This window comes from Rhinolophus hipposideros (genome assembly GCF_964194185.1).
Source record: "Rhinolophus hipposideros genome assembly, chromosome: 26".
Classification (NCBI taxonomy): domain Eukaryota; kingdom Metazoa; phylum Chordata; class Mammalia; order Chiroptera; family Rhinolophidae; genus Rhinolophus; species Rhinolophus hipposideros.
This window is the reverse complement of record NC_138072.1, coordinates 13,018,880-13,046,371: the sequence shown is the minus strand read 5'-3', so window position 1 is coordinate 13,046,371 and position 27,492 is coordinate 13,018,880. Positions and strand designations below refer to the sequence as shown.

Below are 27,492 nucleotides of genomic sequence, written 5' to 3'. Positions count from 1 at the left end.
GTGTTGTGATGTTATCTATATTTATACTTTGTGATATTATAACTCCATAACATCTAATTATGTGTATGTACTCTTAAATACTATGGAATTCTACTTTCCATTCCCGGTTAAATATATTTGAATTGTCTTAAAAGAGAGCATTCTGGTTCTTCTTCATAAACATCACCATTAAGTTAAGGTAAAGAGTGCACAGAGGACCTACAAAGGGTTATCTGATTATGAGTGATAGGTTTCTTTGGGTGGTACTACTTTAAAACTTGATCAGAGGGCGGGAGAAATGGGGAGACATTGGTCAAGGGTGCAAACTTCCTGCGATAAAGTGAGTAAGTTCTGGGGGTCTAATGTACTGCGTGGTGACTATAATTAACAATATTGTATTATATATTTGAAAGTTGTTAAGAGAATAGATCTTAAATGTTATCACAACACACAAAGAAGGTAATCATGTGAGGGGGCAGAGGTGTTAACTAACCTTATTGTGGTAATCATTTCACAATATATGCATGTATCATACCACATCACGTTGCACACCTTAAACTTCATGTCCTGTGTCGACAATATCTCAGTAAAGCTGGGGGAAAATAAACAAATAAATAGAACATGTGGACTGTTTTTTTTAAAAAAGTGATCAGAATCTCTCTCTAATTAACGACAAACTACCTTTTTTATATAATTTGTCCCAAAATAAACTGTTTTGATTGCTGTGGGGGAGAGGAAGGTTGCACTAAAATGTATGATATTGTAAAAACTTAAGCATTTATGTAAAATTAAATATAGTCAGAAATACATAAATTAAAAGGAAAAGGGTCTAAGACAATCTGATGAGTAGACTATATCTGCTTTAAATATTGTTCTGAAAAAAGAAGAGCCAATGTTATCAATTTCCTCAGCATTCCCTGTGAATGCTTGGAAGTCTCTTAAGAGAAACTAAGTTATAAATCACAGTTCACATACTATACCCAGATGTGTATGTTTTTGCATTTGCTCCACAGGTGAACTCAAGATTAGTCAGAAGCACTTTGAAGACGCTTTTAAGAAAGTAAAATCATCTATATCAAAAAAGGTAAGCAATGCTCTTCACTGTTTAGAGAAAAGAGACTAGAATTGAGACCAGTAGATGTGAACTCCTGAAAACAAAATGTCTGCCTTTGTGAGGAGGTTGCATGTTTCTTACAAACTGAAGCACAGAGAATGACCTCTTGTGTCTGGTTCCACAGTCTCAGGATTTTTAACCAATCTCATTCAAGTAGTATTTGACTTAACTCTCCACCCTTTTAAACAAACAGCTTCTTATCTTCTTGGAGCTAGCCTACCCAAACTAAGTTCTAAGTACTAGGGACTTACCCATATGTTTCAGGAAAGTAAAATTATCTTCACCATAAGGTCGGAGAAAGTTTAAAAAATCACTCTGGCTTTTCCTTACATAAAATGCCAGATTTTGCATGTTTATTTCTTACCGTGTTGAGGTGTTCTGTTGTAACAAGTTAAAATGGTTGCTATTACGTGTAGTCAGGTAGCTATGACACTTACAAAGAGAGTTACTAAGGAAATATGTAGCCCTAAGAATTGTCTGGGTTTGATACTCTTACGCTAAGTTTTGCTCACTTGGCTATCTTTTGTTTCCGGACTCCTAGAAGTGTAATAATGCCCTAGTCATGAGAACCTGTTCTGGACTATTCTAAAACTTTCTTTAAATCTTTAGCCCTTTATTACCCCAGGCCTAGAATTTCCCATTATGATTATTGATTGAAAACTGTTAAGTCAAAGTCCAAACAGTTATATGAAATAGATTGCTGTGTTTCAGTGCTTCCAGTCTTGGTATAAAGTTCTAAGATAGTTGACCATCTTTTAACTAAAATGACCAGTTAAGGGTTTGGGGGCTGGTGGTGGTATCTTAGGCGCACAACTTCTTATTCAGCTAAGAGTAAAGTGAGAGTCTGCTGAACTTGCACTGAGTTTTTCACCACGTTTGGAGAAACAACAGTCCGCCTTGATCTCTTAGGCATTTTTATATACTAGAGGAAATGTTTTTATTTTACTGAACATCTTTGAATAAACACAGTCTTAGTCATTAAAATCACAAACAGTGTGACAGTGAATATTACTGGTACTTTTCATTCTCATAAACAAGAGAGTAGTGACATGTGTTCTCCCAAAGATTGAGTCTTTAAACATTTTTTTTTTATTTGAAATATTTCTTATCAGCAACCCAACTTTTGAGGCTTTTCAAAAATGAGAACAAATTGGCATGGCTCCACATTTGCCGCTCTTATCCTCTAACCTTACTTTTTTTTAATTGACATTTAATTCACACATAGTAATGCACAAGTACGGTTCCGTAAGTTTTGACGAATGTAACCAGCACTGTGGTCAATATGTGAGTAGATCATTTCCATCGCTTCCGAAAGCTCCCTGTGTTTCTGTGTAGGTATCAGTCCCTTTACAAATGCCCCTCTCTCCGGGTCACCACTGAGCTGACTTCTGTCATCATCCTCTCACTTTAGTTTGGAACTTTGTGTCAATGGACTCCTACAGTATGTACTCATTTGTGTCTGGCTGCTTTGCTCAGGATAATGTTTTGACATTTCATCCATGTTGTTGTGTTTTTCAGGAGGTTGGTCCTTTCTCTTGCTGAATAGTTTTCCATTATATGAATTTACCACAGAGTGCTTTTCCTCTCGCCTGTTGGCAGACATCTTGGTTGTTTCCAGTTCCGGGCTTTTCTGAATAAGGGGGGTGAGCCAGGGGGGGTGTGTATGTGTGTTTCTCTTGAGTGTGTGTGTTTTTCTTGAGAGAGAGAGAGAGAGAGACAGAGTGTGTGTGTATGTGTGTGTGTATGTGTTTCTCTTGAGTAAATAAATAACCAGGAGGGGAATTGCTGGGTCTTATGGTAAGTGTATGTTTAACTTTAAAGGAAACTGCCAACCCTTCTCCAAAGTGGCCGTGTCGTGAGTTCCTCTTTGTTCCATTCTCTCACCAACACTCGAGTATTGTCAGTGCTTTACTTTCAGCCATTCTACTGGATGTGAAGTAGTATCCCATTGCCGTTTAAATTTGCATTTCTCTAATGATTACAATTTTGAGCATATTTTCATGTGTTCATTGGTCATTTGATATCTTGTTTTGTGTCCTCATTTTCTTAAAAAATTGAGTTCTCTCATTAAGTTGTACAGATTCTTAGTTTGGCCTGGATTGAAGTCCTTTATATACATTTGGAGGATATTTACTCCCAACCTGTTGTTTACTTTTTTTTTATTTTCTGAAGGCATCTTTTGAAGAACAGGAGTTTTAAATTTAGATGAAGTCCAGTTTATCATTTTTTTCTTTTATAGTTTATGTGCTTCTGTTGTAAGAAATCTTGACCATCTCAAGCTTGCAAAAATTTTCTCCTTTTTTTAAAGAGGTTTTATAGTTTTAGTTTTTATGTAAAGGTCTATGATCCATTTCAAATTAATATTTGAATTTGATGTGAGGTGGGGGTCATGATTACTTTTTTCCACGTGGCTGTCTAGTTACTCTGGCCCTGTTTATTGAAAAGACTTTCCTCTCATTGAATTACCGTGCTCTTTTTGATAACCAATTGACCGTGGATGCATGAATCTGTTTCTGCACTCTTTATTCTGTTCCATTGATCTAAATCTATATCTTTATGTTACTGTCCTTTTTTTGCCATTCTCTTGATTATTATACACAGATGTCTTGAAAACAGGTAGTGTGAGTCCTCCAAATTAGTTCTTTTTTTCCCAAAATTGTTTTGTCCGTTTTAGGCCCTTTGCATTTCCATATAAAAGTTACAATCAGTTTATCAATTTCTGCAAAAGAAGCCTGCTGGCATTTTGAATGGGATTGCATTGAATCTGTAGATCAGTTGGGAGAGCAGACATCTTAAAAATACTGTTTTCTAATCTATGAACTTAGTATATCTGTCCATTTATTTAGATTCATTTAATTTCTCTTTTGTAAAGTCCATTTTTAAAAAATTCATTTATTAGACCCACTTGATTTCTCTCAGTAATGTTTTAAGTTTTCAGTGTACAAATCTTGCACATCTTTTGTCAAATTTATTCTTAATTTCTAATTTTTGATGTTACCTGTAAATTTTTTTAAATGTTGTTTTCTAATTGTGAATAGCATATAGAAGTTCATTTGGTTTTTATATATTGCTTTTGGATAGCTCTCTTACTTACTTTACCTCTAAAAAATTCACTTCAATTTTCCAGAAAAATGTTTGTTTGCATTTGCTTGCTGTAATTTTGAAAAGCTTCCGGGTTTATTGCTTAAGTAATTTTATTACAGATGTGTCATGCAAAGTTTGAAAATTGCTTGACCTGATTGCTAAATTTTGCCATGTTTTCATCCTTGCAGCTATGATAATTAAGGATTAAGTATTTTATCACCTTTGCTTAATTTTTGTAGGTAAATTTGAAACCAATGTATATGATTTTTACTGGGGCTCAGTGCCTTCTTTCTGGTTCTGGGTCTAGTTCGGTTTCTGGTCCTTCATAGTTTAAAGTTGTGCTAAAGCACCACTTCTAATTTAGGAGAATTTCAGTTGAAATTAGAGGAGTTGGTGTGGTCTTTCTACTTTTAATTAACATCAGGGCTCTTTTAGAGCCCTGATACTAAAATGATAGAAACCCAACTCCAGCTAATATAAGGGGAAAAAAGAGGAATTCACTGGTCCACATAAAAAGGATGTTGAGAATTCAGCTGACTTTAGGCAGAAACCTCGTTGCTTCATCTCTTGGGGGAAGATGTCTGCCTACAGGCCCACTAGTTTGTAAACCTCTATAGCAAGAGAATTCCCTGATAGCTCTGGCAGGAGAGTGTCAGGGAAGCCTGTGATTGGTCCAGCTCATGGGTTAGGAGCCCAGGCTGACACTAGTCACTATGGCCAGCTAGGAAATTAGCTACTCGGGCCAGACTGGGTCTAAGGGGCAGCATGACCTCGGCCCTAGAATAAAAAGATGTTACTAAAACACTGGTACCAAGTTAATTGACTTGCTAGTGGCAGGGTTGAGATTTTGAGTCTTCTTTTCACACTAAAGAGAATCACTAGATTTTGTTAAATGTGAAAGGGACACTTATTACATTTTAGCCTTTCAGACATACTTACAGAAATAGCAGTCACTTTGAAGTGAGTTGACGTTAAACAAATGATTAGGAGATGTATAGAAAGGAAAAAGAACGAAGAAAAGTGTGTGAGTTCTGTCCCGCTGTCTGCAGAGCTGGTCTTTATACTTCTGAAATGTTCAGCATGTTCTTACCCGGTGAACCTGTCATACTACCCGGTACCTTCTCTTTTCCTTGGAGCCGTTGCCTGGCTAGTGCCACATGATTCTTAATTTGGGGTTGGACAGTAACAGTGTGTAAAGTGGATTTGGCATCCAGCAATTGGCTGACAGAACAGTATAGTCTAGTTTAGAGACCAAATGCAAAACTTTGTCACCTGACCCAGTAAATCTTCAGTAACTACTTGAGGGTAGGAAGTGGGGACAATGAGCAACATTCTTCTGTGAGTCTCTGACTGTACACCTCATTCACTCCCACGCTATTGGTACCAAGCTGTTTGTCTGTGTCTGAAGATCCCTGCCCCATCCTGATTTCTAGTGAGAGGCTATGTACTATTGTGGTTCCAAGAAGACTTAGTAAGCTAGCAGTTTGTTATGACAGATATCCTAGCAAATAAGATTGGACTCCTTTTACCAACTGCTTCTCAGAATTCAGACATGTTCATCTCAACTCTGTCATCCTTTGTTTTCTCTCTTCAGTGAAACCCAATTCTCTTGTCCAGTATGTGTCACTTCACAGACCAACAGAGCATAATCTATTTTGCTGGTTTGGTTTTTTTCAGTGTTAACTGCTTGCCGGAGACCAGAGGTGAGGTTAACTATGAATAAATGTTGAGACCTTGAAATTATTTTCCCAGATTTTTATCTCAAATTACAGTCTTTTCTCTCTGCCTCCTATGGCATTGTTCTCCTGTCAGGAAAGAAACGTCGCTCAAACATAAATTATAATTTTTTTTCTTCCCTCCTCTACTAAAGCCACACCATAGAAACTTGCCTGTTTTATTAACTTGTTGGCTTTTATTAGCCCACTGGCCAGAGCATTTTGGTATTCTTCTTCACGCTCAGGATTATACGGTTCATCCATTTGCCTGTTTATTTCTGTCACACTGACATTTATGAGAAAATCCTCCCAAGTCAGAGTCCCCTCTCCCCTCGTGTGTTAATAGGTCACCTAAGATCTCATTCTTCCATCCATCCGAACACTTTCATCATGTACCTACTGTACATGTGCCAGACGCGGTGCTAGACCCACAAGATACAAGATCACGGAAGATGTGGTTCTAATCTTTTTGAGCCATTAAGAGTTGTGTGGTAAGCACTTCCATAGAGGTGCATACAGGTACATATTAACCTGCTCACTCGGTTCCATTGATGTTAGACGACGGTTTGTAAGTGACTTTTGGTGATCGGAAGGTATCAACTCCATGACAAAGGTACCGTGATGGATTCTGTTAAAACATATCTGAACCTACAATTCCAGACATTGTAGAATTTATTTTTACCCTTTTAGGAACATCCCTTGGAAGGCTACATGTATGTCTTAGTGATGCCACTGGATTCTAGTATATTCTTTTCACTATCTTTGGTAGTCATAAATCTTTAAACCTTAAATTTGATTTCTGGAAACTGCCCTCGTGAATAAGGAGCTATACTTCTCTTTTGGAAATAGGCATAGTATAAAATTTGAACAAAATTAAATAAAGTAGATGACCCAGCTGATAGTTACTTTGTTTGATCTTTTAAAAAATAAGGCGTAACATCAAGGTAAAGAGACTGTTTTCCTTTTTTGGCATTTTCACTCAGCCCGATAAAGTAATGATGAAACTATAATAATAAGTTGTGGGGAGAGAAACTGGATGGACTGCAGGGCGGAGGAGTGAGAGTTGACCTTTTATCCTGTTTGAATTTTGAACCATGTGAATGTATTACCTATTCAAAAAAATTAAATATTTAAAAAATAATAATTTAAAAGATCTGGAAGACCAAAATCATAAGAATAGTTATCTCTGGAAATTAAGGATTAACTTTTATCTTTTTCTGCTGATCTTTATTTTCCAATATTTCTACAATAAATATTGTTTTATGTTTTAAAAAGTTATTTCACTGTAAAAAAGGAATTACTTTATAAACAAAGCGTGCTTAAAATGTCTATGTAATTAGCAGTAAGGTTGAGCTACAGAAACCCTTTTCCTCTATTTCAGAGTTTCACTAAACATTTCACTAATATCTGTATCATATTCACCTATGAAACTGTTTGAGAGGTTCTTGAAAATCACTGAAGTAAGTATATAGAGTTGTGTTGGTTTTTTTTTAATTCATTTTCCAAACCAAATGTAAATATAAAGTGCAGTCCAGGAAATAGTTTTCCTTCTTGAATGGAGTTATACTATTTGCCCTTGCTCTCTGTTTCAGTGTTCTGATTTGTTAGATAGAGGTAACATCTGTTCTGCCTTTATCTGTCACAGGATTATCATCAGAATAAAATATAATGTTGGTAAATTCACTTTTTGAAAGTCAAAAACATTATACATATGAAAGAATATACAAGCATTCTGTAAATGTTTGTAAACTTCCGCTTCTCCCTGTGTTCCATCATTTCTCTCCTCCATCGTGCTGGAAGTTCGAGAACCCTGTGGTCAGACATTGATTGTTCCTTTTGGCAGCACAAGGCAATCTTGCTTATTGACTTTACCCAGTCTAGTAGGCAAAGAAGAAGCTTTATTGCTGAGGCCACTTGGTATTGTTTAAAATTATTTTGATGGCTCTACTCTTTGGTTTTGTATTTTAATTTTTGCTTATTTTGTTTTAGGGACCAGGGAGGGGTGATCTACAGTTTATTTAGAAAAAATAAGCAAACTGGTACAGCCAGGAAACTGCAAAAAGATCAAACTGGAGGTGGGGCCTAAAAAACTCCGATCTGTTTTTCAAAAGCTGCAATAATTAAAACACCGTGATAGTGGTACATGAACTGACTGACAAATGGAACAGAATAGAAAGTGCAGGAATAGACACTAATATAATACATAATTGATACAAAAAGTAAATATTATGTAATATTTTACATTGTAAATGTAATATTACATTAATATTACATTATATTACATAATATTACATTAATGTTACATAATATTGCATTAATATTACATTAATGTTACATTAAATATGTAATATCACATTAATATTATGTAATATTTTACAGTGACAGAAAGATGGACATTCAGTGATTAATATTGGGACAACTGGGAAGACAGCTCAAAAAATTAAAGTTGGATTCATAGTTCATACTGTATACCAGGATAAATTCCAAATGAATCAAAGATTTAAATGTAAAAACTAAAATCATAAAAGTACTGGGAGAAAATAGGGAGATTTTTCTATAACCTCAAGTAGAAGTACCTCTTTTACTTTAACACAAAAAACCAGTAACCTTAAGTGAAAACTCTAACCCCGATACAGAAGAATTAAAATGTCTGCATTTAAAAAAAAAAATTTGTTAAAGGACAAATGACCAAATACAAATATTTGAAGTTCATATTACAGAGGACAAATCTCCTGCACACTGAAAGAATGACCAGAAATAGATAAGAAAAAGACCAAATCCTAATAGAATAACGGACAAAGAATATAACAGACCCTTTGGGAAGAAGGAAATGAGCTTCTAGGCAGATAGAGAAATTCTTAACTTACTAATAATAAAAGAAAAGCAACTAAGGTACTACTTTTTTACACATTAGTGAGCAGAAATCTCAAAACTTGATCACATCTTGTTGGTGAGGAAATACAGAAAAAGTTGCTTCCATATGGAGCTAGTGAGGTATCATTTCATATAGCCCTTTTGGTGGACCAAATCATTATCACAACAAAAGTTGACCCAGCAGCTCATAAATTCCTTTATAGGAATTTCCTTTATAGGAATTTATCCTCAGAAATACATAATCAGTGTAGTTATTTATTCTTTGGTGCATTGTGTATAAAAATAGCTAAAGATTGAAACTCTGAATTGTCAATAATGAATTCTGATGTAACTACTCTAAAAAGACTGAAGAATATCTCCTAAATATATTGTTAAAAAGGTGGGGGGGGGGGATCATGTGTGTGATTTGCCACCATTTATATTAAGAGGAAAAGATAATATTTGTATTTGCACGTACATGCAGAAGGAAAATCTGAAATGATACATTGATGGGGGGGTAGGGTATGAGAGAGCTTTTTTCACTTTATAACTATTTATGTTATAATCTTAATCTTGTGAACATACTACTATCCAAAATAAAAATTTAACAAAATGGAATTTTAAAAAAAGATTTTAAAGGGCTACAAAAAAAAAAAATACCGCGCGTATTTCTTTGGGACAGATGGATAGGAGTGGAATGACTAAAATGTAAAAGACTGACAGCACCAAAGGGTGGCAGAGATATGAAGCAACTAGAACTGTCATCCGTTGTTGCTGAAAATGTGAAACGGTGCAGCCTCACTGGGAAATAACTCGGGCAGTTAGTACTGCACATGAAGCCTCTTGCTTTTGCCTCTCATTTCCATCTGGATTCAGTATAGTCTAGAATTTTGCTTTCTTCACTAATTAGATGGAGACAGAATCTTTTGACCTGATTTTTGGGGCAGACTTTCACCACCAGTGATGAGAGTCTTGGGCGTTCCCTGGAGAAAGGATGGTGAGATCAGCTCTCTGTGTGTTACTCTGCTCAGGCTGCCATAACTTAGTACCATAGACTGGGTGGCTTAACCAGCAGTTTATCTTCTCACAGTGCTGGAGGCTGGAAGTCCAAGGTCAAGGTGTCATCAGAGTTGGTTTCTTCTGAGGCCTCTCTCTTTTGCAGATGGCCGTCTTCTCCCTGTGTGTTCATGTGGTCCTCCCTCTGTGCCTGTCTGTGTCTTAATCTCTTCTTGTGAAGACACCAGTCCTATCGAATTCATGACTTCATTTTAACTTAATCGCCTCTTTAAAGACCCTCTCTCCAGGTACAGTCAGTCTGAGGGACTGGGGATTAGCACATCAACAAACGACTTTTGGGAGGACATGATTCAACTCATTAACAGTGATCAGCTCTGCAGTGTGTCTTCTTCTCTCTTCTCAGGATCAAGTGATGTATGAAGCTCTGAAGCAGTCCCTCTGCCCGTGACTTCTCCAGCGGCAGGCCTCGGCGGATCCACTGCTTTGAGCTGGCAGAGAAGCCCACCTGCTCTGAGCTGCCTTCGTTCGGCTTGACACAGATGTGGTATCATGTAAGCGTTTTATTGTCAAATTACTGAGGCCACGTAGAAGCTGAAGATTTCTTCCCATCTGGCCAACCTTGTATGGAAACACCCTACCTCCTCTAAGAAAAACAAACAGATTTAAACTGCAAAATAAAATAACTGATACTTTTTAAAAATAAAATGTTTATTTTGAAACAAATCTTGACTGTACTATGGAAAAGTTGCGTTGCAGTAAAAAGAACTTTTTCCCCCAAAACTGTCTGAGAGTAAGTTGCCAACCTGATGCGCATCACCCCCCAAATACCTTCCTGTCTGTTTCTTACACACCAAGACATTCCCCTGCATGACCAACCATCAAAGTCGGGAAATTAACAGGGACCATTGCTACCATCTCATCCTGACGTTCCATTCGTTTTTCCAGTTGTCCTAGGAATGCCCTTAATAGCAAAAGGATCCAGTTTAGAATTAGCTGTTGCAACTAGTTGCTGTTTCTCTTCAGTTTCTGTAAAGTCTGGAACAGCTCCTTTGTCTTGACTTTTGACACTTGTGAAGGGTAAGGCCAGTGACTTCGTAGAATGCTCTCGGGGTGGATTTGTCTGACGCTTCCTCACGACGAGATTCAAGTTCTGCATCTTTGGGAAGAATATGAAGGGTGCTGCATCCTGCCAAGGGGCACTCTAGTCGGTCTGCCCCATCACTGGTATCCTTCACTGTGATCGTTGAGTAAGGTGGGTCTGCCAAGCTTACACGATAAATTTACTCTTTTTCCTTTAATTGGTAGGTATTTTGTGGGAAGGTACTTGGAAATGGTGTAAATGTTCCATTCCTCGTCACATTCAGGTGTTACTGTGTTTTCAGTGTGCTACCCATTACTACCATGCGATGCCCACGTGGCCAAGGTTTGGCCAGCTGGGAACCCCTCCCTGTTGGCCTCCTTTGATGATCTGATACTTTCTGAAGGGTTTAATTTATGTCACACTTAGTCTCATCCTTCGTTTACAGTGCTGCTCACAGTGTATTCTGAGACTGAATGGATGGGTTTGCTCACCTAGTTTTTTTTCCTGCCAAAATTTCTACTCCACTTCACTCTACAAAAATGTTTATGCTACTTTTAAGACTCTATACAATGGAGAAAATATTAATAGATAAAAGCAAATCGGGTAAGTAAGACAGTCCCTTTCTTTCAGGGAGTTCACAGAAGGATACAGACATACAATGTAGACAGTATCGCAGTGCCCAAGGAAGGGGCATGAGGAGGGGGCTGTAGGACCCCCGAGTGGGCAACGCCAGGAAGAAGCAAATATGCATCATGGGCTAGAGACACATGATTCAGAATGACGGGAGCACTCGAACATTCTGGAATGTTTCTTTAGCTAGCATGGTGACGTGCCATCTGCCTGCGCTGACGGGTTAGCCTTGCTCCTGAGAGGAGGAGGGAGAGCCTCCGCAAAGTTTGTTCCAAAGAAGTCTTTTCTCATCCATGTAAAACATCCATGTTATGGCACAGCCAAGCACATTCTGTCTCCCAAGACCACCGTAAGTGGAAAACCAGAATTCCTTAGCTTCCGTTGCTCCTCTCTCCTACCACCAGCTCTTCCTCCCACAGGGCTCGTCACCCAACCCAGAACTCGTGAAGTCCTTGTCAGTTCTACTGATTGGTAGTCAGTCATCTGTTATTTAGAAATGCGTCTGACATCCGTTCCTTCCATAGTTCTCACAGGCACTGTCCTAGCTCAGGCTGTCATCACGGTTCCTGTCATTTTCTTGGCCTCCTAATTAATCTCCTACTCCAATCTCCTACACACAAAAACCAGGCTGCCTTTCCCAAATACTCAGCTTAACATTCTTCCACAGCCTACACTCAGCAGTCTCATTATACATGGACTTTTGTTACCTGACATCAACCCACCTTTGACACCTGTCCCGCCCACTTCCCCTGACTGGATTTATTGCCATCCCAGCAAAAGGCCATGTGCTTTCAGCCTTTGTCCCACTCCCCGGAATTTCTGCTCCCTATGGCCCAAACCCAGGACCCACTTCTGGGCCTGAAACACCGCTTTCTGAGAAGCTGTGCCCACTCCCTCACTCCACTTTCTGTCAGACTGTTTTGCGCTGACCTGGGCTGTGGCTCTTACATTAGTTAGGTCAGCTCTCTGTTTAAGTACTACTAGGTTGAGATTTCCATGGCAGGGTTCCTATTCATTGTGACAATTATAGCGCTTGACACGTAACAAAAACAAAATAAATTTTTAGTTGCGTCTCCTTAAATCACAAAGCACAATTAACATTCGGGAAATTTGATGGAGATCTTATGTTGTTTCCACCCCAGGTGTCTACCAAACTAGGACTTCATGGCTCTCCGAAGAGAAACCAGCAAAGCTTTGCAGGTGGGGCTTCCTCTGCTCTTCAGTTACTGCCAGAGCCCTTTTAACAACGCTTCTCCCTGGCTGAAGAGCCCCTGAGTATGCTTAAGGCATCCAAAGGAAACTTTCTAAGAGCTTGGTCTACACGAGCATTCTCTAGAACAAAAAAGCTTTCAAGAGATCATACGTATTTATTACAACGGAAATTCTAATTACCTTCTTCTTTTACACAGACAGGAAAACCTGCTCTCCCGCTCGGCTGACCAGTACTGAGCCTGGTAAGTGGACAATGGGTCTTCTTTTCAGACTCCAGGAAGTCTTTGCTGGCTTGAACGTTCTCGAAATTTAATATCATGGAAAGCTAAATGAGTTTCCCAACAACCGAGGACTTTAGAAACGGAGATACTGGGTGAGGGAAATTGCTTAGTTCAGGCACCTGTAGAAATGCTGCTTTGTAGCATATAAGGGAATTCATTGTTTAAATAAGAAAAGCCCTACCTGAAAATGAGATCAAAAGCCAACTAATTCAACAAATGCTTTGAGCACCTAGTTCATGTTAGCTTTTTTCATTGTCTTTTTTATTAGGTGGGAGCAAAAGTAATTGCGGTTTTTGCAGTGATTTTTAACCTTTTAAACCGCAATTACTTTTGCAACAACCTAATATTTTCAGCTCCCTAAGAACCTGGATGTTGACGTAGGAATCAAATTCTCCAACCCTTTACTGCCAAACTCAGTTTGTAGACCAGCTTAGATTCATTTATTAAAAATGAAATGATTTGTGCCCACTTTAAGTTTACACCTTACATGACACAGATTTGTCACATCTGTGCTTTTAACACAGAAAATGTCAGGTTTTGTTGTTATTGCCTGGTGGCATGGGATAGTGGAAGAAGAGGAAGGTAAACTTACAAACATTATCTTACTAATACATCAGAACTGAGGCATCTAGTATCTTCATTTTAAGTTTGAGAAAACTGAAGCTCAGAGAGGTTGAGCAACTTGCCCTTGGTCACACAGGCAATAAGTAGCATCTGGGAATTCAGGTTCATGACGGTCAACTCTAAAGCCTTTGTCCTTCTCCCACATCCCACTGGCTTCTTTGGCAGAAAGTGGACTTCGGTGTCATGTCCCCTAGGGAACGACTAAAATGTTCTGCCTTCATTAACTAGTATAACTTGTAATAATAATAATACTCTTTATTAAGTAGTGAGTAACATTTCTTTTCTTTGAATTCAAGCAACTGGTATCCCAAATCTCTGTACAGTAGCCAGTCAGTAAAGTTGGAAGTTGTGAAAAAAACAGAGGCATCTCTGGTCAGCTCCCGGAGGGGGAGAGGGCTGCCAGGTGGAGCAGCAGAGAGGTGGCCCCCCTGCCTCTCATACCCCCAGCCTCCTCGGCACCCACAAACAACTTGCCTACCCCGTGAGGCCAAAATGCTGCTGTGATGGGAGCCCTGTCGTCCAGGCCTTAAAATTCTGGCTGCACCAGCATTAGACACACAACCCCTTATATCTGGGCCTGGCCCAGGGCTTCCGGGTTTTCTGCTTCCTTCTTCCTGAGGGCTTACTAAGGGCTGGCCAGGGCTAACCGAAGTTCTTCCAGACTTAGTTCTTGGCCCTCCTAGTTTTCTGAGATTCTGTCCGTTTTGACAGTTTCTACTGAGTCCAGATCAGAACATCCTAGCTGGTAGGCCATCTTCCAGAAGAGGAGGGGTGGACCTGGGGCAGCTGGAGCCCCTGGGCCAATTGTCTTCAACAGTCTTGTCCATTTCCATCTCTTTCACCTTTTCTGAGGAAACTATCAGAGGATGTGCTCCACCAAAATGAGGGGGTATAAGCTGAGGAGAAAAAGGGAGACATGGGATAGAGGGGACCCTCACGGGGGAGGATAAGAGAGCTTTGACCCAGATGAAGGAGGCAGCCAGTCCAGACTGCAGCAGTGACTCAGAAAACACACATCAAGGGTTAGAGTCACATGGCAACCACCGCCCTCCTATAGTCTTTTGATCATGAAGACAGAATGTCCAAGGTGTACCTGGCCCACTTCTTATCTATACTTGACTGTTTCTGTCCGTTCACTGAAGAAGTGAACACCTCATTTCCCCAGAGTACCTGGGGACTCTGATTTCACCTCAGACATGTCTGCTTCAACCTCCAGCATCCAGGGCCACTCTGGAGGCAGAAAAGCCAGCCAGCATGGCCCACTCTGTTTTGACCGTTTCTGCTGGACAAACAGCACGTCATTCATTCACCCTGCTCCCTGCCACAGCCCTCAGAGGGGCCCCGGAGAACCTTAGGGACGCTGAGGCCAGGCCCCGCTCAGGCTGCCTTGGGGGAGGTCATTGTCACCCCCTCCCTTCAAAGCAAGGTTTGGACTTGCCACTCAGCTTTTCAGAATGAAACAATAGTTCTTTTAGAGATCCACATATAGTTGAAACGATTGACGAGATGCAAGGGAGTAATTAAACCAGAAGTCAGGATAGCAGTTACCTCTGACGAGGAAGGGGACATGATGGGGAAAGCTGCCCTGGGGTCCTCTGTGGTACTTGTTCTGCTTTTTTGTGAAACCACTTTATTGAGGTATGATTGGCATCCAGAAAGCTGTGTATACTTAATGGACACAACTTGATGAGTTTGAGATAAGTTTCCTCCTGCCCTCTTCGCGAATTTTATTTGTGATTAGAACACTTGACTTAAGATCTACCATCTTAGCAAATTTCCAAGTACAGTTGACCCTTGAACAACACAGGTTTGAACTGCGCGGGCCCTCTCCATATGTGGAGTTTTTTCAATAAATACTGTAAATGTATTTGCTCTTCCTTAGAATTTTCTTCATAACATTTTCTCTAGTTTCCTTTATTGGAAGAATACAGTATATAATACATGTAACAGACAAAATATATGTTCATCGACTGTTTATGTTTTTGGTCAACAGGAGGCTATTAGTAGCTATTAGTAGCTAAGGTCTGGGGGAGTCAAAAGTTTTATGTGGATTTTCAACTGCGCAGAGAGTGGGTGCCCGTCACCCCCTTTTGCTCAAGGATCAGCTGTATCCAGCACAGTATTGGTAACTAGGCACCGCCGTATGGGAAAGCTCTGGGACTTACCCACTTCGTATAATGAGACTTTGTCCTCTTGATCAGTACCTCCTGTTTCCCCCTCCCTTGTTCTGTTTTTATTATGATTAAACTATACATATACATGTTATACTCCTTTCCGTATTTATGACATACTTCACAATAAAAACACTTTTAAAGAGTTGAGGATTACTTTTGGGAAAAACAGCTTTCGGCTGAAATAATTGGCTGAGGTAGAAGTGATTAGGCTCTAAATTATGGAGATAGTTTTCTGTGACTGGGTAAAGCCTCAGTCAAGCAGAAAGCAAAAGCAAGAGCTGTGAGCTTTGGCCTTGCGCCAGCCTTAACTCACTGAGAAATGAGCTCACCCTCAAGGACGTGTGCAGCCCAGACATGCTTCGCTGCCTGCCCTGTTCTCAGGACGAAATCTGTGTTGAGGTTGTTTCAGATAAAAAACAAAAAAAGCAGTGCTTTTTGTCTCCACACTTTCCACCCCTCCTCCTTTGTCTTCCCCTGCAGCCAAGTCTAATCAGCTGGCTGTTTGGTGAGTTGATGCATTAAAATTAAAATTTACTCCAGTGGAAGCTCACGGGGTCTTTTATTTTTGACCTTCTCCGGAGCCAGAGAGGCATTTTGAATTCGAGAGGTAGTGTTCATTGGCCTAAGCAAGGACATTTGTGTGATTAGCAGCGCTGGGGACAAGGGACAAATGCCAGGAGTCCTTCTTAACACTGCATAGTGTGTAATAAAGCTGGAAAAAGAAAGGTGGGGAGACTTTTGGAATTGCTTTAGGTCTCAAATCTTGAGGGATTCTATATATTTCTTTTCAGCTGGGGCCTGTAACAGGTTCAGACGGCAGATTAAAATCAAGCCAAGTTCATGTTAGGTGAGTAATGATATTTTAATTGGCATCAGGGCACAATACATACAGTAATTTGCAGTCCATAGTTCACTTGTAACTTGAAATTAGAAACTGAAGGGCAGCAATGTAAGTGGGAGGAGAGACTTCATTAATTTGTTCAGCAAATATTTATTGACTGGCAATGGTAAGCCAGCTTCGGTGCTAGTTACTGGCAATACAGCTCTGGGCAAAACCGAAGTCCCTGCCCCATGGGCTTTTCTTGAGGGCAGGGGACAGGAAACAGAGTCATCATAAGTCCAAGTACATATATGCTCATGTACACACGCACACACACCCACATCAAATATTGCAATTGGTAAGTGCCGTGAAGAAAAGGGAGGGTGGAGAAGGCCAAGTGCTTGGGTCTGTGGGTTGGCAGGTTTTTACATGGACTGGTCAGGAAAGGAAGTGAGAGTGAGCCCTGCAGGGTTTGTGGGGAGAATGTGCCGGGGCAGCGGGAACAGCGGGGCAACTTCTGCACGTTCCACGTGGCCAGGGTGTAGGGTAACATGTGTGGCTGCCATTCCCCAGGCTCCTTACTTACTCTGACCCACGTGGGCCACACATCTTAATTGCCCATCAGTCAAAAGCACTGCTTTTACTCCCTAACGCACTCTCAAGCCTCCAGTCAGGCCAAGTGAGTGGCCTTAAGCTGATGCGTCTGTCCTTCTTACTCTGGGACGCCTCTCCAGAGCAGGGCGTCGCTGCATTGCGTCTGTCACAGGCTCCATCGGTGGCATGGACATCCCATAAGCTCTGCAGGGGTGCGTTGGGTGGGGTGTACAGAGCAGTGTATCTCTAGGCCCACTGGCCTCACAGGTCGTCACCACGAGGCTGAGCTCATCACCACAGGTCATTACCACTGGCTGTTTGTGAGCCACCTGCCTTCACACATTTTACTCATGCAATTGCACAAGAACCCTGGGAGGGAGGCACGATTACTGCCCTCAGTTTACAGCTGCAGGTGATCACAGAGGGTGGAAGGAACTTTCCCGTGGCAAGACCGGAGCAGCGTTAGGCAGGTCTTATCCACTGCAGATTCCCTCTTGAAGGACACAAAGAACAACGATGAGATATTTAAAGGTCTGGGATTTGCTATACTCCAAGTATAGTCACAAGGCACAAAACAGGTGACTCACGAAAGGAGAGAGGACTTAACTACCGGCTGTGAGTGAGCATAATGAAGGGAGACGTGTACAATGACCAAACGAGGGTGGGAAAGCAGTTTGTTAATACACTTGTGGACAGTTTTGTTCAGTTTATCTTTCTGTTGCTAAAGGAGTTCGTTGTAATTCATAGAAAGGTAGCAAAAAGGTATACACGTCATCCACAGTCCCACTTCTCAGAGACCACCACTATCAACATTTTCCGAACGTGTGCCTCTCAGTTTTCTTCTGGTCAGATGGGTCAGGGTGATTTTTGTCCCTGATCAAATGTTCGCATTCCTTCCCGTGACACAGGTCTCACTATGTTCCTGTCCTGTCCTCCCCAGTCAGCCACCTTCATTCCTACAATCGCGGACTCTAAGAGATGAAACGGTCCTAAGGAGACACCTGACCCCCAGGCCCTGGGGCCAGAATCCTTTTGGATTCTGGGAGGCACCACCCTGTACGAAACACCTGCTGGCAGAGACACTCGCAGGGTACGTTCACCTCACAGCTTTGCAGGTAGCCCTGGCCTTTTTCGGGCCATTCTGATTGTCGGAAAGCTTTTCCCTCTTAAAGTTTGACCGAAGACTCCAGACGAGGGCTGATCATCAACAGAGCATGATGTTTCTTCTTTGTCTTTTTTATTTTTTAGAATACTATCTTTGCAGTCAGTAAAAGTATTCATGACTTAGCTTATGTGAACTGCTTGATATTTGTCTCAGTCTGCTCCAGCCGTCATAACAAAATAGCACAGTGTGGGTGAGTTAAATAACAGAAATTTCTTTCTCATAGTTCTGGACACTGGGAAGTCCATGATGAAGGTGCTGGCAGAGTAGGTTTCTTTTGGAGGCCCTTTCTCTTAGCTAATGGCAGCCACCAACTCGCCCTGTGCTCACACGACCTAGTCTGTGTGTGTGGAGAGAGAGGAAGCTCTGGTCTCTTGTTAGAAGGGCACTAATCTCATTATGAGGCCCTCACCCTATGGCCTCATCTAAACTTAATACCTCCCAAAGGCTCCACCTTCTAATGCTGTCACATTGGGGGCTTAGGGCCTCAACATATGACTATTGGGGGGACACAAACATTCAGTCCATGACACCATTCCAGGAACCGCCAATCCTGAATGATTTTGGGAACCAACCCTCTTCATCCAGAAGGGGTGGGTTTTGGACAGTCTGTAAAGTGAAGACTCTGTTTCAGGATTGCCTGCCTCGTGCCATGCTTCAGGTGTCCCCAAGTTGGGAGCCAGTTAAATGTAAGGGAGCATAGGTCTGACCAGGCAGTTTGTTTACTATTGAACTAAAGTTAAGTGGGCCTAACTATGTGCCAAGTCTATCGGAGAGTTGGAGATGCTGCAGCAGACAAAGTTCCTGCTCACGGCCCCACATCATGGGCTCATAAATGAACTGAACAAATATCTGAATAGGATGATTTCACATAGAGATGTGTGCTATGAAGAAGATAAACCAGGGACTAAGCAAGGGCAGATCCAAGTTTGGGGGGCCTGAGGCTTATTTGGGGGGTCCTCTTTTAGAAAAATCACAGATGACCCCAAGAGTACAGAGTATATCAGTTTCCTATGCTGCCATTACAAAGTATCACAAACTGGGTGGCTTACACAACAGTTCTCTCACTTCTGGAGGCTAAACATCCAAGTTCAGGGTTTCCGCAGGATGGTTCCTCCCAAGGACGGGGGTAGAATCTGTTCCGTGCCTCTCTCCTGGTTTCCAGTAGCCCCAGGCATTTCTTGGCTGATAGACACATCACTGCCATCATCTGCCTTCACATGGTGTTCTCTCAACATCTCTTATGTTCACATGTCCCTCTTATAACGGCACTGGTCACCTTGGATGAGGGGCCCACCCTGCTCATGTAAGTGATCATGACCTCGTCTTAACTACTTCCATCCACAATGACCCTACGTCCAGTAAGTTCCCATCCTGAGGTACTGGGGGCTTCAACATGGCTTTTAGGGGGGCACAATTCAATCCACAACACATGGTGGGGCTCATCCCAGGACAGGGCCTGTGCCGGTGAGAGGTTCTGAAGCGTGTCTTTAGCATCACAGCGGCTGCTCCCCTGGAATTAGGATAGACAAAGAATGCTGAGGCAGAGGTGGGTGTACCTCACTGGGGTGGGGGCATGGCAGACCCATCAGTGCCCCTCCTACCCTCTCCACCCACTCTGGAGGTCCCTGTTCCTCTTTGTGCAAAAGTTTTCTGGGTCTCTCTGCGAAGGGCTTTCTCTGCCCCCCAACCCCAGCAGACTAGAGTGTCCCCTGGAGACACCATCAACCAAAGAGGGACAGGAGTTGGTGAGTGTATCTCAGCTTCATCGCCCCTCAGAGGGACTTTTTTTTAAAAAAAACCTTATTGTAAATGCAGATACAGAAAAATACACAGAACAAATGAATTAGTGTAAGGCAAACGCCTCCTCACCACTGGTTCTGAGGAACGTTCCATCCAGTCTGTCAGGACTCAGAGTAGCCCACGGCAGGTACCTCCGACTTCTTTTCCGGACTTGCTTCCTCACGCCCTCATCATGCTCCAGGGATCCCCTTCTATATAAGCTGCTTGTACCCAAAGTCTGGTCTCAGGGTTGCTTTGGGGTGGCACTCAGAACCAGGCCGTTGGTGAGGGAAGGCTTCTTTAAGGAGATGGTGTGTGAGGTGACAGCTGAGTGTTGAGAAGGACTTGTACATGCAGAGGTCTGTTCTAGTGTTCCTGGCAGAGGGGCCGCGGAGGCCATGGGGCAGAGCAGTCCTGGAACAGAGAAGCTCATGGTAGCTGGGCGCAGTGAGTGGCGAGAGGGGGAGCTGTGACAAGTGGCAAGGGAGGGGCAAGCAGCAGTCAGAACACAGAGCCTGAAAATCCTGGTGTGGGTGTGTGTGTGTGTTTGAGAGAGAGAGAGAGAGCGCTGACACGTTTGAGTCGTGTGGGAGGTTAGATTACTGTGGTGAGAAGATGGGCTCCTCCTTCTTCTCTTTTCACCCCTCCTCCCCCAGCGCCCCACCCCTGCCTCACTACCGCCTGACACGTCCACACACACACACATTCACAGGAACTTGAGTTTTGAAAATCCAATTTCATGTGGCCATTCCAGTCCTACAACATATATGTATTCTAATCAGGTAGTTAGAAAACCCAAATCAGAGAGATGTCAATTACCAGCAACAGCTTTAATACCTCTTCATGTTGACTAATGATGGCAGCACACTGGGACTGCCAAACCACAGGCCCGGAAGCACCGGCGATGGAGCAGGCAGATAGTGTGCAGCCCTGGGAGACAAGTGCCAGCCCCAGTCACAGGCTGAGTGGCTGTCGCAGGGCCTCTCTCCAGCTGTGAGTAGGGAGGGAGTTAGGGTGTTGAAAATTGCCCCAACCTCAGGCTGCGGAGGGTGTGGCTCCCCCCTGAGTAAACCTGCTTCAGCTTCTCTAGTGTGAGCAGCCTTCTGTGAAATGTTTGCTGTGTGTGTCGACATGCAAAGTTAAGAGTGTTGCTGATTTAACAAGAGGGACAGTCAAGTCAAGTCGGTCAGAAGCAGAAAGCCCTGGTTGTCAGGGCTGGGAGGCAGATGGAAATGGAGACTTGTTCAGTGGGTGTTTTGCTCAGTTTTTTGCAAGATCGAAACGTGCTGGAGATTGGTCACACAACAGCGTGCATGTACTTAACACTGCTGAACTGTATGCTTAAAAATAGTTAAGACGATAAATTTTATGTGTTTTGTACCACAATTTAAAAAATATTCTTAAAAATAACAGACAGTAGTTTGGGTGGTTTGGAACAATTGTGACATGTCAACTTTGTTTTGTGACATATCCTTTGTCCCAAATGACCAAATCCAACACCTTGCGGTCTCCAGCGCAGTAGTAACCATGGCAACCCAAATCCAGGCAACCACAGTGCCTTTAACAGGTGATCTCCACAAACCACTCCAACAGCCCTAGGAGGGAGACAGACAGGCAGATAAGGAAATCACCTTAGAGAACCTAGTTAATCTGCTCCAGGCACACCAGCAGGAAAGATCCCATGTTGCTGCCCTGAGATGTCTGGCGGTGATGTGGCTTCCTGCAAATGCTGGGCTCACTGCCCAGTGCTCCCCTCACAGGCCAGTGCTCTGTCCTGGGTCCTGGCAAGTGGGTCTATCATCCTGATCAAGAGGAGGAGCCGGCGAGTCTGAGAGCTCGGGAGCTCAGCACAGCCACGTGTCCACCTTCCTTTCCTCTTGGCAAACTGCTTTTCCGAGAATGGCAGTGGGCAGATCTAATCGGGCTTTGGGAAACCATAGGTTTCTGAGCCAACTTTTAAACACATTTGGTTATAAACGTGAGCTCCAGGCCTCGGGCTCCGGTTCTCACTTCCCCTGTAGCGCATTGCAGACCAGTGGAATGTCGACACAGCTTAAGGGGTTTACAGCCTGCACTCTCCCCAACCCTCCCCCACCCCGCTGGGAGCCAGGCTGGGCCCGCTGCTCACGTTTGTGGGGTATTCATTACCTATTCAAAACTTCATGCGTTAGGCGAACTAGGAGGAGGGCTCTGAATTCAAGAAAAATCTTCATGGTAAAATCCTTTTTAAGAAAGTTAAATCTCATAGACTTTGAATGTAGACACTGGATCGGAATTTGGACTGTGATTTTAGACAAGTTACTTATTCTTTCCTATTCGTTTGTTGTCTTGGCTACAGAATGAGAATGATACCGATATGGGGTTACCTGCAGAGGATGGGGCTGGCCCCCGGCTGGTCACGTGGTCGGAGCCCCATCTACACTGTCACTCCCTGGGCCCCCATGAGTCTTCTCTGGGAATAAGCAGGCTCCTCTGTACACATCGTTCTTTTGTCCTAAGGGATCTTTTGGCTTCCTGACATAATTCTGTGGCATCGATGAAAGTTTTTCCTACACCCTTGCTTATTTTATTGACTCAGCAAACTTGTACAGAACCAGGGTAACCCTCAGGGCAGCCAGGCCCCAATGAGTCTGGAACCACAGCACTGTTTGCTCTCGAAGCGCAGCCATGAGGCTGACCAGGTTGCAGAGGCAGCTCTTGGCATCATTAGCTGTTTGTCCCTGGAATGTGGGGAGATGCCTGGGGAGTGGATGGGGCCCAGCCCTCGCCGTAAAAGGATATCCTCCCAATTCCTGCCGTCTGTGGGTCTGCGGTGGAGTGTTCACACACCCCAGGACTCCGAACTAGAAGGTACTGGAGCCCAATAGCCTCACTGCACACATGACCGAACAGGTTCTTCGGGGATGGGGAGCTGGAGGGAGCCGTCATGGTGTGGTGGCGAGGGCTTGGGCCTAGAACGAAGCTCGTTAAAGTCTCAGTTTTGGTTGTGCCACTCTTCGGAGATCAGGCTGGCCAACCTGAGGCAAGTTACCTAACTTGCATTCTCGGTTTCCTCCTTTAAATTACCCACTTTACATTGTGCGATTTCAAAGGAGATGATGATGCTAAATTGAAATAGGGCAGTCACCTTCATGATACATGTTTACATTTGTTTCTGGTCCTTTAAGAAAGGAGTTAACCAAGGGATCAGGAATTCAGGACGCCTGAGCCCACAGGAGGGAGGGGGGGTGTCCACATGGCCATCACGGGGGCTCCCACCTGAGAGCTTGGGGTGGCATCACACACAGGTGGAGAAATCTGACTATAAAGGGAGAGAATTAGGAAGCTAATGACTAACTCACTTCCTAAAGGACTAAGGTTTTTGAAATTTTACTTGAGTCCTTTCCTCTGCTCCAGCCGTTCCCTTTGGTGGAAACAACTAACTTCACTCAAACTGTTTCAGACCCGGGAACGGCTTGTCTGATGGCCCTGGCGTTTGGGGCCTGAGCCCCAAGAGAATCAGGTGCTCTTAGGGAAAGAAACAAACCTTTAGGAATTTGTTGAATTTGTCATTCAGACTTGATTTTGGGTGAATTCTCTTGCTTTTATTTATCTACTTGTTTTTGAGAATGTAGCAGGAGATAAAGAAAATGCTTTTATACAATTGAGGGATGGTGGTCAGGATTTGAACTGAAATCTGCGGTGGTTCTTTTCAACTCTAAAAGTCCTCAAAGTGGGGTGCAGTGGGGTGAGCTACCGGTTATTTATGATGATGTCTCTGAAGAAAGCATGGCGATGGGGAGGGCTTTTCTCAGGCTCCTGACCCGGGAAGCAGCCTGCGGTTCAGCCTGGAGTTGAGTCCCTCTGGAAAGCGAGGCGTCAGGAAGCCTGCACCGGGTGCTGTACTGTGGTCCCCACTCTGGGAAGCAGACGTGGATGCGTGTGCTAAGGAAGAAGCCGACCTGCAGGCGGGCGTTTCCAGTGCAGGTTGTGGCGGAGTTTGAAGCACGGCTCGGTGGAATGGCACCTTTTTTATTGTCAGCACTGAAGCAGACACCTGCTCAAAAAATGCAAAGGTGACAAGCAAGCGCTTTTATTAAAGACACCACCAGGAAAGAACCCACTTCCCAGCATGCTTTGGGCTCAGCCTGGAGGGGAAAGCAGGTGTCTACATGTGTGGTTATGGCTAAGATGGGAGGTTGCTGGTGAGGGTGGGGAGGGAATGAGACACCCACTTGTGCAAACAACAACAACAGAAACCTCAGCTATTAAATAGGAAATTTGAGGCTTAACCCATTAACTGGACCAATGATTGTCCCTTTCCCTTTTTGACAAATGAAAGGTTGCTGTGGGTCTTACTAGACCTTTCTGGAGGGCCTGTTCCAGCAGCCTTTGATAATAGCCTAAGCCAATTGCTAGTCTCCAAGAAGTAGAACCCAACATGGAGGGTAGTTCAGTTCCTTCAGGCCTTTCCCACAAAGCTCCTCTGCTGTTCCTTTCCCGAGGATTACAGAAATGTGTGCCTAGTAACACGCAGTCCACTCCTGATTCTGTAAGAAAGCAACTTGTGTTTCTTTGGGTTCTACCTTTAGGAGAAAGTTCTGGTGTGACCCAGATCCAGGAAGGGGTCCTTTTGGTTCATACTCCCCCATGCAGCCAAGTTGCTGAGAACCCCACAGGACACTGTCCTCTCCCCTTTGCGTCCGTCTTATGTGCCCATTCACACATGCCTGTGACAGCAGCCGCCTTCTGCACAGCTGTGATGTATTTACTTGTCAGCATCTGAAAGATTCCCCTCGGGAGGGTCCAATTATTGGCTTTGTGAGCCACCTGCCAGTTCAGATTCTACTTGGCAGAAAGCAAAGCTGTCCTTGTTCAGATGTTCCCCAGTCTTCATTTTCTTCTACCTCGTCATTAATTTTCCAAGCCAGAAAGGACCTGCAACGAGATCGGACACGCATACGCCTCTACAGCCAAAGCCCGCTCCTTCCCCACTTTGGGAAACTTCCTAGGTGTCACCACACCCGTTAGCCACCTTCCCAGGAGCCACACAGTGTCGTCCTTGTCCTGACTCAGAATCAGATATTCCGAGAGGTTCTTAGGGGTTTAGTGTACTCGGATTTCTGAGGGAATTTTTGTCAGGGCCTTCCCAGCCTTAGGTCATCCTTACATCATTTCAAGTGACTATCCTAACTTCATTCCAAACAATGAAGGCCTCTGGAAGTCTTTCCCAACAAGCAACAATACATTAGCTTGTCGAAAGTCCTTAGTCAGCGGGGCTGGTGGAACAGGACAGGCTGTGACAGGCCTGGGTTTGGGCCCTGGCTCTGGGCTCCCAGTATGCGCCCTCAGGCTGATTTCTGCATATTCTCTCCATTTCTTCATCCCAGTGCTAGAGCATCAGGACCACGTTTTGTCTTTGTGTCCTCACTGCCTAGTGCACTGCCTGGCAAAGTGCCTTACAACGAATGAATAAATGCAATTCGGAGATCGATTTAAACAATGCATGTTTCCTATTAGAATTTCAGAGTGGCCCTTTCCTCTACTTCTGCTCAGGTGCTTGGTCCTTCTGAGGAAGCTGAGGCCACGCTGGGGTGAGGCCCTTTCCTCTGGTGGTCACCACACCGGACAGCTGTCTCTGTCTCCACGCCCGCCTGCACCTACTCAGCCCCCATCCTGCATAACAATAAGGTGACAGTCACGCCATGCTGTAAGACCAGTGCCCTCATTACAGCAGCACAGTGTCACCTGAGCCTCATCTGCAGCAGGGGCTGCTGGCCCTGCCTCAGCAGGAGGTCCCACCCCAGCTGGGGACAAAGTGGAAGCAAAGAAAGAATCTGAGGAATCCGATGACACGGGCTTTGGTCATTTTGACTAAACTTCTTGTCACTTGTTCAATAAAAAGCTGAACTTATTTTTAAAAATGAATTTTAGATTGTCAAAAGTCAAAAAACCCCAGAGATCTAGCCAGAATTGCTGGCACATAGGAAGTGGTCCACAGGGCAACAGAAGGAACACATATTTGGTCATAGGTCATAGGAATGTGTTGCGTTTTACTGTTTTCTTTCCCTTTCCTGTTTCAGCACTAGGCTCATTAGACAAGCCATGTGGAACACTGTTAAGTTTTGGTTCTGGAGTCACAGTCTAAATTTCAGAGCCTGTCTGCCAGTTACTAAGTGTGACCTTGGGCCACTTACTTAATCTAAGCCTCAGTCTTCTCAGCTACACAATGAAGATATTAATAGTAATCCATATCATAGAAGTGTTGAGAATTAAGATAATGTATGTAAAAAACTTGGTACAGGGCTCAGTGAATGGTAGGGATTCACGTCCACTGTGTTCAGGGTACCACAGTTACTTACAGGTTATCCAGATGCCCTCCATCTTTTACTTTGTTTCTATTTTAGACGAAAAGCTTCTCAAGTTTAAGGACTGTCTCTGTCGGTCTCTTTCCATTAAGCACTCACTTCAAGCCAAGCACTGACTTTGCCAGGTTTGGAGAACGGAGAAAGAAAAGATCTTTCTGCCCTTAAGCAGGTAGTCTCAGAGGGAAACAAACTGTGTATACTTCCAAGTAATACGTGGGGCCACGAATGAGGGAATCACTGGCCCGGGAATCCAAAAAAGTGGCACTTGACCTGGGGTGTGGGGATGGACCACAGAAGGCTCAAAGAAGGTCACCAGACCAGGAATGGGAAGGAGATGTAGGCAGAAGGGAGAATGCACATAGAGCCACCAAAAGACTTCTCGGGACCTGTCCTTGGGCTTTAAAGGCTCTGGACCCAGCCTTCCTACTGCCTTGATTCCTAGGTTTCTCTTTGGAAAAGTCACTCCCAGTGGCGGCAAGAATGGACTGAGTTGACAAATAGGAGCTAGACAGGTTAGGAGACCTGCTCGGAGGCTGGAACCTCTGCCCAGGCACGAAGAGGTGAGACATAGCAGGTTTGGGATGGATGATGACATCCTTGTCCTAGGCGTCCAGCAGGCAGTGGCATTCAGAGAGGGCTGAGCTGAGAGAGATTTAGGAGTTAGTTTCAGCATTTGCCTGGCAGTTGTAGCCACCGGCTGGAGTCCTACAGGCAGAGCCGTGGAAGGCTTGGCGAGGGCACACAATCTATTCAATGTTTAGCATCGAATCCACGGGAATGTTTCACAGGTGCTTTTTGACCGACTAACCTGGTGTATCTGAATTATAGAATTGGTTCTGTGGACTCTAAACGTTAAAGCAATGGTGTTTTAAGCAGTACTTCCAAGATACTAGGAGTTTGCCCAGGTAAGAAGATCAGGAGGGGAAAGCGCAGTCCTTTGAGGGGGAAGTCAGGGCTGCAAAGGTCTTCGAGGTCTTCCAAGGATAGGGTTCTGCTCTTCCCCCTCAGCAGGGGAACCCCAGG

The 27,492-nt window shown here is 43.5% G+C and overlaps 1 protein-coding gene and 1 long non-coding RNA gene across 10 annotated transcripts in view; both read left to right on the top strand.

Annotated features, from left to right (window-relative positions):
* Positions 1–10,539, top strand: part of NVL (nuclear VCP like) — a 70,376-nt gene extending 59,837 nt beyond the window's left edge. For all 9 annotated transcript variants that reach the window (XM_081039080.1, XM_081039085.1, XM_081039081.1 and 6 more), the window contains 2 exons: positions 993–1,063; positions 10,166–10,539. In XM_081039080.1, coding sequence (XP_080895206.1) covers positions 993–1,063; positions 10,166–10,210 — 116 coding nt within the window. In that variant the 3' untranslated portion in view covers positions 10,211–10,539. The remainder of the gene's footprint in view (positions 1–992; positions 1,064–10,165) is intronic.
* Positions 10,540–12,536: 1,997 nt separating this feature from the next.
* On the top strand, positions 12,537–16,641 carry LOC308493195. The gene is made up of 3 exons (XR_013992653.1): positions 12,537–12,673; positions 12,883–12,927; positions 16,556–16,641. It is a non-coding gene; the product is annotated as an uncharacterized lncRNA (long non-coding RNA).
* The last annotated feature ends 10,851 nt before the right edge of the window (positions 16,642–27,492 follow it).